A 21,934-nucleotide genomic window follows, 5' to 3' on the forward strand; every position below is an offset into this window, starting at 1 on the left:
GGAGAGGGAATCAGGAAAACCCTTGAGGAAGAAGAACAATCCCTATGCTTTTGAGGATGTAGTTATCTGTAGGCAACAGATAACACTGATAATAGAGTGAGCGCTGGTGGCCTGTGCTTGAACAAGGAGTCATGCAGAGAGAGAGAGAGAGAGAGAGAGAGAGAGAGAGAGAGAGAGAGAGAGATGCCAGCTGAGTTACATTGAGAAGCCAGGCCAATGATCAATTTGACCAGACCAGAACATACTCTTTTGGATTTTGGGTGTCATTTGATCCCTGTTGGGTTGGACGTGTCAGCTACCCAAAAGGGGGAGTGCTGCAAAATCAGGTCAGCAATTCCCTTCCATTCATTAGAAGCTGTAACAGTAGCCCAGGAAGTCAGGCGCCTGAGCCCCATTGTCAGGGTAGCTCCTGCTTTACAGAAGGGGACTGCTGTGAATCATACAAGTAACCAGTTATACACTCGTTCCCAGTGAAAGCCACAGAATTCCACACAACAAACGTCCATGTAACATTTTTATGAAAGTCACAGCTCCGACAACAACAAAATATTCTATTTCATGGGAGGAGGGCTCATAGGAGATGCTGTGATGGACAGAGGTCAGGCAGTGGCACATTCAGAGTCATGACCCAGGCCGTTCCATTTGTTGGCTTGTCAGTCTCTCTGCCCCTGGAGCCCAAGCGGTTTGGGTTGGAAGCCTGTACAGCATTTATAGACCTCTTTGCATTTTAAAGTCCTCTTGGGTGCCGTTAAAGACATACTCATTCATTTTAAAAGAAAATTGCATGACCTTCTGGTCTCTGATGTAAATGTGTGTTTAGGAGAGGTACTTCTCTGCTTGTTAAACGGCCCCTATTCAGCAAAGCTCTGAAATGCGTTCTTCATCCCGAGTGAAAAATCAAACCCATAGATCTAAAGTTAAACAGCTTCACTGGGCCAAATTGAGGACGACTGTAGCCAATCGATGCATGCTGCACATCAGGACATTATCATATTTTAAAAAATTGGAACAGGGAGGACCCTATTTGAAAGATGCCTGTGTGCAAAAGCCACAAGTCACACTGCAGCAGGGAATCAAAAAATTTGGGCTCGCTTCTGGTCCGGGTTCATCAATGTTATGGAACTCTCCTGTTCGGAGGCTTTGAACCAATTGAGATACATTCCATGTAATATAAGAAGAAGAGTCCTGCTAGATTTAGTTATTTGATTTTTCTCTGTAAACCGCTTTGTGAACTTTTAGTTGAAAAGCGGTATATAAATACTGTTAATAATAATAATAATAATAATAATAATAATAATAATAATAATAATAATAATAATAATAATAATAATAATAGATGAGGCCAAAGGCCAGCATCTTTTCCCCCACAGTGGTCTTCCAGCTGCCTCTGTGGAATCCACACAAGAGATGCTTCACTGCAACTGGCATTGAGGATTAGACTGCATCTATTCCTGAAGGTAGGACATAGCCATCATGACTAATAGCCACTGATAGAATTATCCTCTGTAATAGTGGTTGTCAAACTTTTTAACACCAAGACCCACTTTTTAGAATGACTATCTGTTGGGGCTCATAAGAAGTGACGCAATTAACCAGGAAGTGATGTCGTGGTCAGGAGTGACATCATCAAGCAGGTCAATTTTTACCACCTTCATACAACAAAACCAAATTTAATTAATTAATTAATTAAAGTAAATTTAAAGTTATTATTATTATTATTATTATTATTATTATTATTATTATTATTATTATTATTATTATTATTATTATTAACAACAGTATTTATATACCACTTTTCAACTAAAAGTTCACAAAGTGGTTTACAGAGAAAAATCAAATAACTAATGGCTCCCTGTCCCAAAAGGCTCACAATCTAAAAGATGCAAATGAATACCAGCAGACAGCCACTAGAACATACAGTGCTGGGGTGAGGTGGGCCAGTTACTCTCCCCCTGCTAAAAAAAGGAGCATCCACTTGAAAAAGTGCCTCTTACCCAATTAGCCGGGGTAATTTTACAGTAAGTATAAGTTTTTAAAAAATCTAAATAAATATTTAAAGTAAAAAAGAACCATCCTAACCCTCCCAGCAGTTGCTGATCTGTTTAAAAAATTTCCCAAACTTCCCAAAGGCTACAATCCTATCCACACTTACCCATTATTATTGTTTAAAGCATAGACATGGCAGCCCGTTAAAAGTACATATCTGTAACATTTGTTTTGACTTTTGAAGATTTATACAGTTTGGGGCGAGGGTATCTGAGGGACCCCCTTCATCCATATAATCCTACCCATCTGCAACTTTTATGTGAGCTCAGCACTGGGGAAGATGGCCAACCGATGCTCCAGCAGCTCTGAATGGAGGTGAGTGTTTTTAGGCAGAGGAGGAGGCAAGGAGTGGGTGGAATAGGGCTGAGTGACGGGAGGATCCAGCCCACAAGGTATGCAACCCGCAAGGGATGGAGATGGTGGCAGCATCCGCCCCAATATCCTGAACACCCTCCTGAGAGCTGGGTGTCCCACCACACACCTCCTTGACTCTGTGCCTGCTCAAACATGGGCACAGAGCTGAAGAGACCTATTGTCGCCAGCTGCTGTCTGTCCAGGGGACAAAGCGAATGCTCCCTGCCCCCAGGAAGACCCTGGCAGTAACTGCGGTGCCTACAGGATCTGGAAGTCGCCATTTTTGTGCTGCTGGGTGTCACCAGGTTCAGGATTAGGTTGCCCTGTCCCATTGAATTCAATACAGCTTACTTCTGAGTAGACATAAGAACATACGACGAGCCTCAATGGATCGGGCCCGTCTAGTCCAGCTTCCTGTATCTCACAGTGGCCCACCAGATGCCTCAGAGAGAACACAGGACAAGGGATCTGCATCCTGTTGCTACTCCCTTGCATCTGGCATTCTGAGGTTGCCTACTTCTAAAGCTAGGAGGTTACACATACTCATCATGGTTTGTAACCTGTGGTGGACTTTTCCTCCAGAAATCTGTCCAGTCCCCTTTCAAAGGCATCTGGGTCATTCGACATGTACAGGATTGTACTGAAAGACTAGCACTATGATAAGCAATTTTATTTGCATCGATTTTTGGGCATGAGTTCAGGCTGGGTTTGAGTCTCTGTTCTGTACAGACAAGATTTTTTTTTTTACTGAGAAGCAGATTCGGCAGCCTTCGCTCACTGACTAAATAAGGCAAGCCTATGGCAAATGTGCAGGTTGTTGGTGCACTGAAAAGATTAGACTTCCCTTGGCAACCAGCAGCTTATTATGTGCAACCTTACAGGACACCGTGTTGTTCAAATGCACAAACAAAATGTGTTATTAAAAAAAACTGCTATCACCATATAAGGATACCACAATTTCAAAACACTCTCTCTCCCCCCCCCCCCCTCATAGTAATTATCTTTGGTATTCCTGATCCTTTGTTGACACTACAGCTCCTGTAGAATGATCAATAGCTTGCTTGTGTGTTGCAATAGCAAAAGTAGCTTACAGTTCAAGGAAAATGGAGAGAGTTATGGTCCTTTTTCCTATCTGAATTAAAACACACACAACACCCTTGACACTCTGCTGCTTCAGAGTTTTGCTAACAGATGAACGGAGGCCAGGGGTATGCAGACAGCATCCTGACATACAAGGTGCCATCACTCCCTCATCATATTCCTACCCTTATTATTGTTAGGTATTCAAGGTTGCAGTGTACATTAAAATACACCACAGCATAGCAGTGTTTCTTCAACTGTGGGTCAGGACCCACTAGGTGGGTTGCAAGCCAATTTCAGATAGCTCATATAGCACCTAGCTCACAATAGTGATACCATTGAAAATACAGAGCTGAAAACACAGGGTACAGAATTGCTGGACAGGGTGGGCTCCCAGTGGGAGAGAGGCCTGGTGCTTTGCCCTGAAGAGGTGGGGAGATGGGATGCTGGAAAGGGGGGAGGGCCGTGTGGTTGGAGAAAGATCCAAGTCTGCTTTCTGCTTTGAGACCTGAGTTGGAATGTTTGAATTCCAAGTTATAACAGCATGAGGGCCCAAAATAACTGCATGAGTGAGCTGTGTAGTGGGACCGTGGCTGATTGCGGCTTAGCTTTGAAGCCTAAATTGATATTACTTCCAGCCATGACTTCACTTCCAGGATAATGACATCACTTCTAGTGGGTTCTGACAGACTGTCATTCTAAAAAGTGGGCCCCGGTGCTAAAATGTTTGAGAACCACTGCACTACAGCATGCATTAGCCTACTTCACTTAGGTGCTAGCCATATAGCCACATCATTTCAGGTGCTATGCAAATAGGCACTTTGTAATCTGCATTAGTGTATGTCCATGTGGCATACTGATGCATCACAGCGGTGAAAAGTTAAAAGCACAAACATGCAACTCAAACACAACAAACACAAGTAAAAATCCAACTCAGTGCTGTAAAGAAGGAAAAGTATAACATGCACAACTTCTAAGACACATGACAGGGCCGTTTCTAACCAAAACCATGCCTAAATACTGGTATATATTTCACCTAAATTGCCATAATCTACAGTTATGCTATTCTTAGGGCTGTTGTTAATTCTGCTATTCTATAATGCTTACTAGTTTTACTTCATCTTGTCCAAAAGGAATATGCTGTCAAGAAGCTATGATAGGCTCCCCCTGTATTTGTGGTAGTGGGTGTGATCACCAGTAAACATGTGACAAAGTAGTGCAACTGCTTCCTCACATTCATCCCTTCTTCCCCTGCTTTTCTCATTCCTCCCCTCTCTGTGTTGTCTGCTATACTTGCCCGTCTCTTCCTCCCACCCCTTCCTGCTGAAATTTAGATGCTAATTTCCTTGAAACAGGGACTCATCTTACCCTGTAAGCTGCTGTTTACATGGATGGTGCTATATTAAATAATAAATTAAACAGACAGTGGCCCATCAATTAAGTAGGCTTCCTGAAGAGAGGGAAGAGAAGTTGCAAATGTAATGCAATTGCCTCTCTTTTACCGATTAACAGCTTCTAAGCCACAGAGCTGAACAAAAGCAGGCACTTATTTTAAGAGAGATGGGCATGGCTTTAATTTCCTGCATCTCTGGACCTTAAGCAAGAGGATGTACCTTAACACACAGGTGTAGAACCCGCTGTCTTGGACTTCGGCCGAGTGAAACCAGATTGAGTCTTCGTCTTTGCTCATCCTCACTTCAGAGAAGATAATGGGCTCTTCCAAGTCCCCTTTGTTTTTGTACCACATGAGTCGGAGGCCTGTGCTCTGAGCCATGCTGTAGTTAGTCCTGATGTAGCTGTAGAAAAGGGCGCACTTCATGCGGACCGGCTCACCTGCCAAAGCCATGTATTTCTTGAGGTCCACTAACCAGTCAATGCAACCATCCACTGAAAATAAAACAAAAGCAAAAATTATTATTATTATTATTATTATTATTATTATTATTATTATTATTATTATTATTATACAGGTAGACCACAGGTAGACCACAGCTGCGATACAAGGACATCTGCAAGAGGGATCTGAAGGCCTTAGGAGTGGACCTCAACAGGTGGGAAACCCTGGCCTCTGAGCGGCCCGCTTGGAGGCAGGCTGTGCAGCATGGCCTTTCCCAGTTTGAAGAGACACTTGGCCAACAGGCTGAGGCAAAGAGGCAAAGAAGGAAGGCCCATAGCCAGGGAGACAGACCAGGGACAGACTGCACTTGCTCCCGGTGTGGAAGGGATTGTCACTCCCGAATCGGCCTTTTCAGCCACACTAGATGCTGTGCCAGAGCCACCATCAGAGCCACCTTTCAGAGCACGATACCATAGTCTTTCGAGACTGAAGGTTGCCAACAAAATATTATTATTATTATTATTATTATTATTATTATTATTATTAACAGTATTTATATACCGCTTTTCAACTAAAAGTTCACAAAGCGGTTTACAGAGAAAAATCAAATAACTAAATGGCTCCCTGTCCCAAAAGGGCTCACAATCTAAAAAGATGCAAATGAATACCAGCAGACAGCCACTAGAACAGACACTGCTGGGGTGAGGTGGGCCAGTTACTCTCCCCCTGCTAAAAAAAGGAGCACCCACTTGAAAAAGTGCCTCTTACCCAATTAGCAGGGGAAAATTACACATGGCTACCAGAGGTAGAGGTCATTTTTGAGGAAGTGAAATGGAACAGATGATAGTAACTATGTTATATGTTGCACAGAATAAAAAAAAAGATTTTGGACTAGTAGTTGGCAACCTTCAGTCTCGAAAGACTATGGTATCGTGCTCTGAAAGGACTAGACCGTTTCAAATTTCAGACAGAAGGATCACACTTTCAAAATCTTTCTTCTTACGAGCATATCTGGGCAGCAGATGGATAAGCAACTAGATGTGTACCCAGGGGCAGTGCTGCCTGGGACAGTGATGTCACAATAGCACACGATGCCACAATGTCACTTCCAGGTTTGGAGGAGACCAAACAGCAGCGGCTTTGCAACGCCTCTGTAAACAAACACAGTGGTGTAGGGCTCTCACCCATGTGCTTCCCAGTACTTTTCCCAGCTAGGTACCCAGTGAGGAGATTGACAATAGCAACGGATTACTCTGTTTATTCCCAAACTCTTTAACAATCTCTGGATGTTTCAGTTCCTGATGTAATGGGGACAGGACACCTGGGAACTGTAAAATGGGGCTGGGGGAAGACAATGGTTCACAGCTGTTCCCCCAATATTGTTCCCACATGCACGGCCTCCAAAAGGAATTCTATCGGGGGGTACCAAGTTTCTTTGGGGCCCCTTCCCAAAGAGAGAGGGGATGAAACAGAGTAGGGGTGGGCACCACTTCTGCAGCAGCTGTAGCCCCACAGCTGTGTCCCTGAGCTCCCATCCATTCCCTCCTTGTAAGCAGTTCCACAAGCTAAAGAGCTCCTGGAGCAGGCCAGCTTCCTCCCAGATGTGACACTGTTAAGGAATGTATGCATTCCTGGACCTGGTGCATGTGGCTTCTGGCAGTAGTTGCTGCCATGTGTATCCCATGTGGGCAGTAAGTCTGAGATTGGAAAATGTAAGATCCCAGGAAATTTCTAGACCCCCTCCTTTGGCTCCTGGGCCCCCTTTCTAACCCTGGGCCTGGGTACAAATTACCCCCTTTACCCCCCTCTCCTAGGCCCTGCCCACATGAATCATGACTTATGGCTGTTGTTGGAGAGCAGCAGTAGTCCTTTCTTGCCAAAGGGGTTGGCCAAGCATGAGTGTGGGTTCTTTCACAGGTGCATGTCCCACATTGCCTCAAATATGGAGCCAAACCTGATCTTTCTCTCATTCTTACAACAAAAAGTGAATACAGTTGTCCCCCCATATCTGTGGGCTAAGGGCCCAATCCTATCCAACTTTCCAGCACTGGTGCAGCCACAGTGCAGCTCCAAGGTAGGGGAACAAAAGTTCCCCTACCTTGAAGAGGCCTCTGTGACTGCCCCTTGCACCACAGGATGCAGCACACACCCCACTGACATGGCTGCACGAGTACAGGAAAGTTGGATAGGACTGGGCCCTCCATTTCCATGGTTCAGTCACCTAGTAAATCTCCCCTGTCACGACTCATCTATTTTTGTTTTGTTTGCCCTCCTTGGGTCATTGTAGAATTGAGTAGCCCCATTGCGGGGTTACTCGCTTTACCCAGGGGGAGAGGATGTAAGTCCCTTTCTCCCAAGGAGGTGGCAGTGGCTGCCTGGAGCATGCTGGATGCAGCAGCAGCCATTTTCGGCGCCAGGCAGCTCAGGATTGGGCTGCCAGTCTCCTAGCCACTGTATTACGTCAGTTTTCACCAGTTTCATCCATTCAGTTGCTTATTTATTCCAAAGAGCTGCTACGTTCTCTTGTTCTCCCATTTGTCCATCCCTCCTACTTCCTTATTGAATGCACATTCTTCTTCCAGAATTCAAATGTTTGGGCAATCTTGGCCCACTTGCTATTGAACCAGTCCCATCGAATTCGACAGGGCTCACTTCTCAATAAATATGCTTAGGATTGCCCCATTAGCGTATTGCGTTATTTTGTAAATTCTTTGATCATTAGGACCTCAGAGCCGGTAGTCTTAAACCATTTTCTCTACCTCCTAATTATTTTTTCTCAAGTAACTTTAAGCCTCTCACAAATCCCTTCAAATCCAAGCTTAGAGGACTAATTTCCAAATCACAGCATATCAAATTTAATTACATGGTGGTCACTTGAACCAAACCAGTGAACCATGTTTTAAATGCATTTAGCACGGTTCTGCTAAATTTCCATTTCTAATGTGGACTTTGTCATGTAAGGTTTCAAGGAAGGTTAAGTTCAAGAGGTAGCAGACATGACCTGAAAACTGATAACGGCCAGATATAAAAAAGATATAAGAAAGGAATATATATAAATTCCTGTCAGCAATGAAGTCTCTCTCTCTCTCTCTCTCTCTCTCTCTCTCTCTCTCTCTCTCTCTCTTTTCTTTTTCTAGTTCAGCAATGAAAATATTAAAAGTCTGAAAAGCCTAAACACAGAGTGAGTGATACTGCCCAACTGAATACATTCATTATAAACATGTCCTCCAACATTTCACAGGTGGAAAGAGGAACATTCCTATGCATCAAAGAGTGGGACTGGGGCAGGTTCTGGTAGCTCAGCGGCTTGGTCTGAAAGACAATAGTGGGGACAAAAGGAGGTGTTGCCTGGAAGCTGAGTTGTTGCCTTCCCTGAAAAAGCTAAGCAAGATCAGCTCGGGTCTCGCCTTGGATGGATGACCAGAAGCTGCTGGTAAGAGATGTGGACTGGCAAGAAATGGATAACTTCCTGAGGACCAGCCGGAGGTGTGTCGATGACTGCAGCACAGAGGGAAACATCTGGAGATATGCAGGGCTCTATGACTTTCTCTCATAGAATAATACTTGTAAAAAACCCAGCTTTAAAAAAATGGGGTTTATGGTCAGCCTGCCTGTATAAACCGCTTTGAGTCTAACAAAACGGTTCTAATGAACTAAGACCATGGGTTCATGTTCCCCAGCACTGTCTCAGGCACTAGGTATTCAGTGACATCAGGAGAAGTCTTCCCTAGAGCTATTAACCCGAGCTCTTTAAATTGGGTTGCCATATATAATTGAAAGCCCTTCACTACTTGGAATTAGGGTATCTGTGGGACCACGTCATTCAATATGAGACAGCCCACTCCAGAAGGCACCCAATCTTCTTTGGTCCATAATGCCACTCATAATGCTACCTTGCGTGCAGCTCCTGGAAGTGACTGCCTATGATCATCACCAGTTACTTCTGGGTTCTGAGACCTGGGACAGAGCTTCAAAACATAGGTAAGAGACTCAGGGCGGGTAAGAGGGCTTTTCAAAGTGCATGAAAACTGCATGCTGAAGTTCAGCCCACCTAGCTGAGCCTCCTACCACTGCTTTGAAGCTCTGTCACGGGTTTTGTTGGCGGCTGGCTGGCAGCCCACAATGCTCTGGTGAGCACCTTGTGACACCCCAGGGCATTGTGACACACAGTTTGGGAACCCCTACTCTAAGGACATTGGAAGGGGGCTTCCTATGTGTCCCACCAAGGTTAGGTTAGCAATAATGAGAGGTACGGTCTTCTCCATGATGGTGCCACAGTTTTGAAATTCCCTCTGGAATTAAGAACTGCATCCCATCACTTTCAGCAAGGATTAAATTTTTTTTTAAAATTTTGCCTCAGTTTTTTCCTTAATCAACCCTCTAGTGTCATTTCTATTTTATTGTATTTTTCTCATTGTTATCATCATGTTTTCTGATTTATTGCATTTTACGAGTTTAACCAATTCCTGTTGCCTTGGGTGCCTTGGAAACAAGGAGAAAGGCAGATATAAATATTTTAACACAAATAAACTCCAGGATTGTTGTGTTCAGTGACCTGATAAAGTCCCTATCAAGCCTAGAAACTTTAGCATGAACAGGACAAAAGCCACAATTGTAGCCATTTGTTCATGAAAACCAGGATGAAGAGGGACTTCATCACATAGCAACAATGCACAACCATGTGTCTTTCTACCCCAACATAATTGTATTGGCAACCTTCAGTCTCGATACCATAGTCTTTCGAGACTGAAGGTTGCCAATACAATTATGTTGGGGTAGAAAGACACATGGTTGTGCATTGTTGCTATGTGATGAAGTCCCTCTTCATCCTGGTTTTCATGAACAAATGGCTACAATTGTGGCTTTTGTCCTGTTCATGCTAAAGTTTCTAGGCTTGATAGGGACTTTATCAGCCATGGTGTAAATCAACAACCCAATCTCTTCTACTTGGGTAGAAAGAGCTCATATTTCAGTAAAAAACCCTTGTGCATGTGGAAGGTCTTAGGATCTCAGTTTCTGGCATAAACAGATCTTGGGCAGGTGGGCTGGAAAAGAGAACATAAGAACAGCCCCACTGGATCAGGCCATAGGCCCATCTACTCCAGCTTCCTGTATCTCACAGCGGCCCACCAAATGCCCCAGGGAGCACACCAGATAACAAGAGACCTGCAAGGCTTCCTGGGAATTGTAGTTAAAAACATAAGAACAGCCCCACTGGATCAGGCCATAGGCCCATCTAGTCCAGCTTTCTGTATCCCACAGCGGCCCACCAAATGCCCCGGGGAGCACACAAGACAACAAGAGACCTGTATCCTGGTGCCCTCCCTTGCACTTGGCATTCTGAGGTAATCTAAAATCAGGAGGTTGTATATACACAACATGTCTTATAACACGTGATAGACCGCTACTCCAGAAATTTGTCCAATTCCCTTTTAAAGGTATCCAGGCCAGATGACATCATCATATCCTGTGGCAAGGAGTTCCACAGACTAACCACACGTTGAGTAAAGAAATATTTTCTTTTGTCTGTCCTAACTCTCTCAACACTCACTTTTAGCAGATGTCCCCTGGTTCTAGTGTTATGAGAGACGGAAAAGAGCATCTCTCTATGCACTCTATCCATCCCCTGCATAATTTTGTATGTTTCAATAATGTCCTCCCTCAGTACCTAGATTGAAGCGCCGCAAATGCTGCAGACTTTCGTCATAGGAAAGTGCCCCAGCCCAGTAAACATTTTTGTTGCTCTCTTTTGCCCCTTTTCCATCTCCACTTTATCCTTTTTGAGATGTGGCTACAAGAACTGGACACAATACTCCAGGTGTGGCCTTACCGTATAAAGGCATTCGTATAAAGGCATTATAATATTAGATCTTACAATATAAGATATGCGTAGCGCTTCTGTCACTCAGAGCAGAATGAGCAGAGCGAGATGGGGCTGTTAAAGCAGGTCATTAACCCAATTAGTAGGCTTTTCCACAGAAAAGGGAAATGCATATTAAGACTTCTTAGACCTTCCATCCAGAAGTTGGGACAGGACCTGAAGAAGTGTCAAGAACAAATCCTAGAAAGGAGAATCATCAAGGTAATGCTAAGTCTTGGAATCTCCCCTGATGGGCTCACTCTAAAGCCTCCTTCCATGCAGCCCTCCTCTTTGGTTCTTGAAGCTGACATTCTGTACTCTGCTGGAACTCCCTGTGTTTAACTCCGCCTCCAGGTTTCCACTTCCATCACACCTGACACCTGGCCTTTCCATAGCCACCAGGGGTACACCCCCCAAGATAAGGGTCTCCTCAATACAAGTAGAAATAACAGCTTTCCAGGGGATAAATATCTGCAAACAGGAACATGTGCCAGGTCCTTTGTAGTCTATGTCATTAAGCAACTGTTGCTGACAACATAAATCAACATTTCAAGAGAAAAAAAAAACTGGTTCGAGGACTGCTCCATGCTGGTTCTAGTTCCTCTGAGCACACCATGAAGACGAATATATAACAATTCCACAGACATCTGGGATCAAAATGATATGCAAAATGGTGACATAATACTTTTCCTTACTCATGATGTCTTTTTTTTTTTCCATCAGTTGGACCAAAATATTATCACAATTTGGTACCAAGCTCAGCAGTTAATTATGGGGAGTGACTAAAAGATCCGGATACATGAATTGAAAGGAAGAGATATGGGTCCTGGTTATTTATTGTTTTGACTTGGCTAGAAGATATTTCATGTTTTTTGCCTGGCTTCAGCTTTGACGAGCTCCAAGGAGATAATTACGAAGAGCAACATGTTCTAAGAGACTAACTGAAGACTATTTATAACGGGGTATGCAACATTTGATGACATTTAGGGGGAGGAAAAAAACTCGAAAAGTGCTTGGACTAAATCATAATTATTGCAGAGAGGCTCATCAAACAAAAGATGACTCCTTTTCCCCTCCCCTTTGTCATTTTCTCTTGTTAAAAGCAGCACCCAAAATGTTGTCCCTCTTTTACGTAGCCGCATAGGCTTAAATCTAGGTCAAGCTGTCTAAAGCTTATGCGGCAAAGTTAGAATGCTTTTTTTCTTCTCCCTGAACAGTCAGTCATTGGAGTACATAAACGGCAAGCTTGATCTGGAAAATTTTCAGTGCTGTTATTTTAAACATGATGGGAGCTAAAAGGGTCAGCATTCAGTTGTAGGGAAGGGGCTATAGCTCAGTATTTCACTGAGCTATGCATGCATCTGTATGCAGAAAGTCCCGCGTTCAGGGCTTAAAATCTCCAGTTAGGAATAGGAAATAATGTCCTGAAACCTTGGAGAGTCACCACCAATCAGCATCAACAACATTGAGTTAGATGGACCACTAGTTTGACCTAGAATAAGGCAGATTCTTACACTCCCAAGGGTGGAGCAAGGCTGTCCTGTCCTTGAGGCTTAGCTGAAGTAGCCAACGCAGGTAGCAGATTGATGGGCGGTGCCCATCTCTACTTGTCTCCACTGATCCTCCTACTCATCTACTTGGATGATCCCCCTGCTCCTTCTTTTCCATGGATTAGAACGGGGGTCTCCAAACCCCGGCCCGGGGGCCAGATGCGACCCACGGCGAGCCTCTATCCGGCCTGTGGCCAGCCTCTTGTCCCCTGAAAACCTCTGGCCCACTTGGCCAAACGTGACTGGAACTATGCTCTGGTTGCGTCTGGAGGGTGTTCAAGGGCCAGAGAGGTTGAATGAATGATCCCATTCATTCATTTATTCGCTCAGCTAAGTTCCATCTCTAATTTATTTAAACAAATTTTATATTTAATTTTTTTTTCAGGCCCTCAACACTGTGCTAGATATTTGATGCAGCCCTCTGGCCGAAAAGTTTGGAGACCCCTGGATTAGAAGATGGGGCAGAGAAGGAAAGCAAGTATGGAGGGGACGTGAATGATGATTAGAAGCTGGCACACAAATGAGTAAGGGAGAGCACCTCAGTTTGCCCACTTGTCCCCTACACATTTAATTGACCACCTGTCACACTTTTGCATCATCTTCCGCTTTTCCAATCCAAAAGAATGAAAGCAGCAGAGGTTGGCATGTCACCAGGTAAGGGTAGGCAACATTTGGCTACCTCACACACTAGGAGGTCTTGAGCCACCTTTGCCCCCAGGAACCCGTCTTCAGAGGTATCATGTCGCAGTTGTTCTATATTTTGGTGAACTATATTTAAATGTACCTTGGCAAGAAATGGGCTTCAAGGTTCCTTCAGTTATTACCAGACTGTAACTGTTATTACCAGTAACACAATATATATGAGGATACTTGTATGCGTGTGTATCTGTCAAAAAAATTAGCACTTAATTCAAAATGTCACAGCCTCCTTCCCATCACAAAACTTCTCAACAAACGTTTCACCATGTCCCTCTCCCCATGGGCTCGGTAAGTCATTGCACATGTGCAGGACCTCACACATGCACAGGACCTCCAGACATTTGTGCTAGCAACCCTGGCCTGTGTGCCTTGGCAGCAGCTGCTATGCCAGCAGCCCAGGCCTTAAGCTGACACAGTGGTGTTGCTAGGAGGGTGTGGGGGTGTGGACCAAACTGGGTAATACACTCAAGGAGGGGTATGTGACACCACTACTTGCTAAAATTTCAAAAATCTTGGTATTTTTAAATAATACTATCATGTTATATATTGTTCAATGCATACTTTAATGCCGAATGCAATGAAACAAACCACACTGAAATACCTGTATTCCATCAAAAGCTAAAGCCAAATAACCAGAAATGCAACACACCCCAGCCTTATGTATTTTCTTACCCTGCACATGCTCAATCTTGTCTGATCTCTGAAGCTAAGCATGGTCAGCTCTGGTTAGTACTTGGATGGGAGACCACCTGGGAATACTGGGTGCTGTAGGCTTATACCATAGTCTTTCAAGACTGAAGATTGCCAACCATTTTCTTATCTTAAACAGGTTGTTCTGAGAGCCAATGTGGTGTCATGACACAGAAGGGAACTGGTAAGGTGTTAGTATGTACCAGCTCTCAGTTCCATGTATCAGAGTGAATACTAGAACTCTAAGCAGGGTCAGGCCTGGTTAGTACTTGGATGGGAGACCGCTTGGGAATATCGGGTGCTGTAGGCTTATACCATGATCTAGGAAGCTAAGCAGGGTCAGGCCTGGTTAGTACTTGGATGGGAGACCGCTTGGGAATATCGGGTGCTGTAGGCTTATACCATGATCTCGGAAGCTAAGCAGGGTCAGGCCTGGTTAGTACTTGGATGGGAGACCGCTTGGGAATACCGGGTGCTGTAGGCTTATACCATGATCTCGGAAGCTAAGCAGGGTCAGGCCTGGTTAGTACTTGGATGGGAGACCGCTTGGGAATATCGGGTGCTGTAGGCTTATACCATAGTCTTTCGAGACTGAAGGTTGCCAACCATCAAGTTGGCCACTGATTGTTTGTTGGTTCCTGATTTGTTGGGTGATCTGTACTGTTCTCCATTAAAATAAAGTTAATAGGGGGTGACACCAACCCTAGTGATGCCATTGCATTTAGGCTGTGCATATGATATTGTAATTTATTCTTTATAGTCTGCTATGGGAGAAGATTCATCATGGGGGTGATGCAATGAGCTCTCACACCAGGTGTCGCAAACCCTAGTGATGCCTCTGAGCTGCGCTTGCCCCTGTTAAGTGGGTAAGAGGCACTTTTTCCAGTGGGTGCTCCTCTTGTATTTAGCAGGGGGAGAGTACCTGGCCCTCCTCACCTCAGCAGTGTCTTTTCTAGTGGCTGCTTGCTGGTGTTCTTTTGCTTCTTTTTAGATTGTGAACCCGTTTGGGACAGGGAACCATTTAGTTAATTGATTTTCTCTGTAAACCGCTATGCAAACTTTCTGTTGAAAAGCGGTGTATAAATACTGTTAATAATAGATTCATCAGCGCAAGACCCCGATAACATTGGGTTGCTTGCAAGGCTGTGGTGAGAATAAAATGTGGGGTAGAGAATGAAGTACAGAGCACTGAGTACTTTAGAAGGGCAGTATATAAAAGCGCCCTACAGGTAGACCACAGCTGCGATACAAGGACATCTGCAAGAGGGATCTGAAGGCCTTAGGGATGGACCTCAACAAGTGGGAAACCCTGGCCTCTGAGCGGCCCGCTTGGAGGCAGGCTGTGCAGCATGGCCTTTCCCAGTTTGAAGAGTCACTTGGCCAACAGACTGAGGCAAAGAGGCAAAGAAGGAAGGCCCATAGCCAGGGAGACAGACCAGGGACAGACTGCACTTGCTCCCGGTGTGGAAGGGATTGTCACTCCCGGATTGGCCTTTTCAGCCACACTAGACGCTGTGCCAGAACCACCTTTCAGAGCGCGATACCATAGTCTTTCGAGACTGAAGGTTGCCAATACCATATAAAAGCAGTACATACGCTGAGAACTATTCTGGTATTTACTACTTCACTTGTTCAAGATCCGAGTTCTGTTGGTTGAAACCAAATTTCAGGATTCTACACTGGTTGTGACCTGAATCCAGGTCTGCTTGCTACTGAGTATTCACTCAACAGGGGAGCTGCAGCCAATCAGGTTTCTCTGCCAAGTCAATCTGTAATGCACAGCGATTGCCAATAACTGTTTCTCGCATTAACACATTTCATTTTTAGAGGCACACACCTAAAAAACACCGTCTACAATCTCAAACTGGCTTCCTGGGGATTACACTGCAATGAACACAGCAGGGCTTACTTATGAGGAAACATGTTTTCTGTCATGGTGCCAGCAGTGAAGAGGTCCTCAAAAAAAGCCCTTACATTAAGCAACCGGTAATGCTTTTGTTAGAAAAATGCAAAGAAAATCTTGAAATTCAATTATGGATTATCAGTGAACTTCACTGCTGACAAACAATGGTATATTTCTTAATCTGCAGTAATTATACAGCATGTATTACACTCCACCGCATTTCAAGTTATTTGCCATGGTTCATATTTAAAATAAATGCAATGGTCTAGAGATCTTGGGCACATTTTAGCATGAACTATAATAATTTATGAGCAATTATAAGAGAGCATGTACACAGTCACCAAGTAATTCGTCTCTCTGCTTGCTGTCACAGGAATAATCTGTACATTCCAAACCTGCCTGTAATAATTTCTGTAAGCAACTGTCACCCTGAGCAATTTATAACTGCGGGGTTGTTAGAAGCGTCCGTCTACCTTGTTGCCTAAAATCTAATTTTAAATCCACTGCTGCTAAAAATAAAGTTACACGACTATTCACAGTTTCAGACACTCAGATGGATTGCACACAAACACCTACTATCAATAACACAGGCCTACACATATTTTGTTGTCGTAAACATTAGACCTACTTGTGGGTATATTTGGGGTGCTGAATCCAAAAATGGCTTCGGTTTTGCCCAGTTGGCTGTCGTTTTGGGGGCACCTTACATGCCAATTCAAACAGCTTCCTCATGAGGAAGTCGATGCCATGGCTTCTTCACAAGGAAGCTGCTTGAGGCTACAATCCTATACAAACCTTCCTGAGAGTAAGCTCCATTGGCTATAATGGGACTTACTTCTGAGCTGACATGCATAGGATTGGGCTCTGAATCAGCATATAAGGTGGCAATGCCATACCCCCCCAACTAGTGCCAATAAGGCAAAACAAATGCCATTTTTGAATTCAGCAACCCCAAAATATCCTAAAATAATTCAAACATCCTTGGCAACTAAAAAAATGTGTTTTTATAAGCCCTGTGTAATATTTAGTAAAAGGCTCAAATCTTTCATTTATTATTTCCAAGAGTTATTCTGCTGTAAAGGTCTATATATCTAAAGGTCACCAAAAAGAAATGGGTTGAAGCCATAAACATGGGGGGGGGCTGCCCCCTTCAGGGACATTCCCGATCCCCTTTTGAATTTTCAGTTATCTTTAAAAAACAAAAAAGGCACTAGCTGCACAAAACTATGCAAATTCACCCAGAAGCCCCATTGGGGCTTACTCCCAGGTAAGTCTGTTGAGGTTTGCAGGCGAGGTCACTAAGGGCCCTATCCTATTTGGCACATCGTCGGCATTTCAGCCCCACAGCCAGCACGTTCTCACCACTGGAAGACATCCAGCACCAAAGGAGAGGCCAGTACAAGTTGGTGCTGGGCCTCCGCATCAGAAGGACATGTCCAAGGAGCACTGGACAGGGAATACCCCTGCCAGGTGGTGAGAAGGCTTTTCAGGGTGGGGGAGGGTGGGGGGAAGTTGGGAAGGGAGTGCAACTGGCAAATCAGGCTCAGGAAGAGGGGTGGGGGGCCGAATCCAATGCCCCCTGCAGAGCCGCCCAACATGGACCTCTTTGGTTCTGTGCCTGCTAAATAGCAGGTGTGGCTCCAAGGAGACCCACTGGTGCCCAGCTACCCGGGTTAAGGGAACCAATGTTCCTGAGGAGACTCCAGTGTCTTCTGTAGCCCCACCTTTTCAATGTCACTGTACCTTGTGGTAGTGCCAGAGTATAGAATTGGGCTGCCCAAATCAAACTGATTAATATAATCTCTCCTCTCAGCTTATTTTTTCTTGGAAATAGCCATGGGGCAGTGACTCTATTGCAGTGCTTTCTTCCGAAAATTCCCCTGAAGTGGCTCCCTGAGCTCAAGGCACCGTTGCAGTAAAGACAACTATGTGTTTCACATAAAACACAGACTGTAATTTTACCTGTTCTCATATAGGAACATTAGCAAGCAGGAAGGCAGTGCAGTATTTTGACCAATTGCTCACTCAGGCAGAAATATTCTGAGTACGCAGGCACTGGGATAACTGACAGGCATTAGGTTATTTACTTTCTGGTTTTGAGATTACTGTTTTAAATTGGCTTTTGTTTGTCTTTGCCTTTTCATAGAATCATGTCAGAGTTGAAGGGAGCTTGGATGTCATCTAGTCCAACCACCTGCTCAATGCAGGCGAAGCCTCTGCTTCCGAACTCCAATCTAGGAAAGCCTTGCAACAATGAGGGACAGTCCATTTTTCCAATGAAGGTCAACTCTTGCAGTTTGGAAAGTCTTCCCCAACGACAAATTATTTTGCTTAATGTGGTCTCATTTGTTGCTATTGCAAAGCTGCTTTGAGAAATCTTGTTTCAAGAAGGGAGGGGTACAGAATCTTTATAATAATATTGTTGGCATCCTTCAGTCTCGGAACACTATAGTGTCACGCTCTGAATGGTGGTTCTGGAACAGAGTGTCCTCTCCAGTGCGCAAAGCCTGGGTAAAGCAGGTATGGAGGATAGGCTGTTACCCATGCAGCAAATCCCCCCTCTCCACGTCGCTGAAATAGTCCAATGGAAAGGCAGAGGCCAATACGGTTGGTTCCAGCAGCGTCGCAGGAGTTGCCAGAGCGTGACTGTGTTCAGCCACGAACTGCCTCAGGGACTCCGGCTCCGGATTTTGCCTTGAGGTTGACTCCTGAAGCCTTTTCCATAACTGGATGTAGCCACAAGGCAGTGGAGGTTTGGGATCAGAGTTTTCCTTCTCTCAGATGAGCTGCCTTCCCAGGCTGATGAGTCCCATCTACCCGGTGGCTGTTTAGTCGCCTCTTACGACAAGTACAGCCAAACTGAGGGCCTATTCTTATCCCCAGCCCCAAGGGGAATACAGTTTGAAGACAGAACACCAGGTAATCTGGAACTCTGACATCCAGAGATATATTTGAACCAGAAGAATTTCAGAAGCATCATCCCTCATTTAGAAATGGAATGCAGCCAGTCCACCTCTTGCAGCCAACTTGCAAGAACAAATAACGGATATTAGGAGCTTTCTGTGAGGGACGGAACCCCTTACACACTGTCTCTCTTTGGCCCAGTCCTTTTCTCCTCACTGGTGCAGCTGCGCTGAAAAGGCACATGCTGAATCCAGTGGGGGTATATGTGGAAAGGAAGACTTCAGAAGAGAAAGGGTTTCCTCTCTGCAAGCCTTGCTCCCTGGTCTCCTAGGACCTACACCAGTGATTTTGCTGGTGCAAGTCACACCCCCCCCCCCACACACACACAGCCATGGCCTCTAAGAGGAATTTTATCAAGGGGTTCAAAGTTTATTATGGGCCCCTTCCCAAAGGGGAGGGGGATAATGGGGTGGGCAGAATAGGGGGGCAAAACAGGACAGGAGGAGGGTGAAAACAGCCTTAATAGTCTTTGGAGCCCAGGTCTACCAGGCTTCTCAATGCAGAGACCAGGGCTACCTGTCCATGGGGCATTAGCAGCTGGATACAGCAATATGGAAAACCAAGCACGCTCCTAAGCCTCTCTAAAATCTTTGAAATAGAGAAAATCATTGCAGAAAATAATCACCACCAAATTTTGGCTCACACTAGAATGGGAAGTGTCCTGTATGTACCAAAACTTGCTTCTGCAGCAGCTGTAGTCCCACAGCTGTGTCCCTGAGCTCCTATACGCTCCTTCATGGTAAGCCAAAGAGCTACATAACAGGCCAGTTGCCTCCCAGATTTTACACTGTGTTAAGGGGTGTCATGGATGCATTCCTGGGCCTGGTGTGTATGGCTTGCAACGGCAGTTGCCTCTAAGTGCTCATGGTTGTGCCCCCAGCATCATGCGCAGGCAGGGAGTTTGAGTGAGATTGGAAAATGGAACTTTCTGGGCCCCCTCTTTTGGTTCCTGGACTACTTTTCTGACCTTGGGCCTGGGTACAAATTACTCCCCTCTCCTGGGCCCTGCCCACAGCCACTGGCGATGCTGGCTCCTGTGCCACCCGGGGCCAGGACTGCAGAATGCTGCTCCCCACGGGGTCTTCTGAGGACTCCAGAAAGCTTTTAAAACTGGTTTTCACACAAAAATCAGAAGTGGTGTTTTACATCCTCCAAAGGACTTCAAAGGGGGATTGAGGAAGGCAGCAGGGGACGCAAGGGGGACCGTCCCTGCAGTCAGTGTCCCAGGTCATTTGCCCTCCTTGACCACCCCCCCAGGTATGCAAGTGCCTGCAACCTCCCCATCCTTCCTTCCTCCTCTCCTGTCCTAATCTGTCCTCCCCCTGCACTGGCTTACCTGCTCCAATGGGCAGCCAGTGTGATGACGATGTGTGCGGGATTTACTTATTTAGCTTATGGCATATAATACATGGACTTATATATCAATTAGACGAGATAAAATGTCAATGTCCAGTTCATGCAGTCATTAAAGGACAGAGTTGCCTTCAAAGAAAAAGTCAGACCATGGGCCAGTATACGCCCTCAGTTTGCAGCCAGACACAATGTGGTATATGGTTTGGCGGGAGAACCCACAATCACACTGTGGGGTAGATACTAGCCCCCATTTAAACACTGAGTCCTGGTAAACACCATGTAGGGTACGAATCCTGTTCTAAGTTGACGAGGTAAGTCGAAACCTGACACCTTAAGTGTAGGATTGTCTATATACCTACCTGTTTCTGGGCATTCAACTGCCCATTTAGCTTTCCATTGGGCATTGATGTTAAAATTGTTGTGCAGATGTTGTGCGAGTGCCAGACGAGGCTTCCTGGATTTGAGCCTGCCGATGGATAGATGAGGAAGATTAGCATGCACTGGTAAAAGTGGGTTGTTGGTGATTTTTCTGTATTCTTTCACTAAAGCCTCTTGTCTCCGTAGGGCTGGTGGTGCCTTGTGGTTCAAAACGGGGAGCCAACAGACAGGAGTGGGTCTTATACAGTTGCTTATGATCCTCATGGTTTCATTTAATCTGGCATCAATATTGCTAGTATGACAGCTGTTGAGAGCGGTGGCTTAAGCTCCCCATCTTTGCTCCTATTAATTTCTGGAGTTGCGGATCCAAAGGATCTCCTCTATGCAGAACTCATGCAAGGAAAGCACCCTACAGGTAGACCACAGCTGCAATACAAGGACATCTGCAAGAGGGATCTGAAGGCCTTAGGAGTGGACCTCAACAGGTGGGAAACCCTGGCCTCTGAGTGGCCCGCTTGGAGGCAGGCTGTGCAGTATGGCCTTTCCCAGTTTGAAGAGACACTTGGCCGACAGTCTGAGGCAAAGAGGCAAAGAAGGAAGGCCCGTAGCCAGGCAGACAGACCAGGGACACACTACACTTGCTCCCAGTGTGGAAGGGATTGTCACTCCCGAATCGGCCTTTTCAGCCACACTAGATGCTGTGCCAGAACCACCATCCAGAGCGCGATACCATAGTCTTCCGAGACTGAAGGTTGCCAACAAAATCCTGGTATTGGTTTTTGCAGACGTGTTGTCGAGGTGTGACTTATAAGAGATAGTCCGGTCCAAAGTTACTCCAAGATATTTTGGATGGGGATTTTAAGGGAGTAGGTTGTCATTTAGATAGACCTTCGGGGCTGCATTAGCTAATTTATTGTTAAGGTGGAAGCAGGTAGTCACCGTTTTGCTGATACTGGGTATTAACCTCCAGTCAGCAAAATATTTTCCCAGGATCTTGAGGTCTTCTGAGAGGAGGCCATCCAACACCTGTGTGTGCGGGAATGCTCCAGTCTTCCCACTGGGACCCCAGCAGTGTGTGCTGTGGGAGCATAATTTACAGCTGCCTTATGGTAGCTAGCACTAGCGGAACACCAGTTCTGCCAGTGGGGCAGGTCAATAGGATTGGGCTGTTTAGGTCTGTCTGTTCCTCCATGCTCAACATGTATATATTGACATGCTCG

General features: G+C 45.2%; 1 protein-coding gene across 1 annotated transcript in view; it reads right to left on the minus strand.

The window, feature by feature from the left end:
• Positions 1-21,934, minus strand: part of IL1RAPL2 (interleukin 1 receptor accessory protein like 2) — a 516,704-nt gene that overhangs the window by 253,941 nt on the left and 240,829 nt on the right. Inside the window, exon 2 of the mRNA XM_066640153.1 lies at positions 5,094-5,367. Coding sequence (XP_066496250.1) covers positions 5,094-5,367 — 274 coding nt within the window. The remainder of the gene's footprint in view (positions 1-5,093; positions 5,368-21,934) is intronic.

The sequence above is a fragment of the Tiliqua scincoides genome, chromosome 12, assembly GCF_035046505.1.
Source record: "Tiliqua scincoides isolate rTilSci1 chromosome 12, rTilSci1.hap2, whole genome shotgun sequence".
Taxonomy (NCBI): domain Eukaryota; kingdom Metazoa; phylum Chordata; class Lepidosauria; order Squamata; family Scincidae; genus Tiliqua; species Tiliqua scincoides.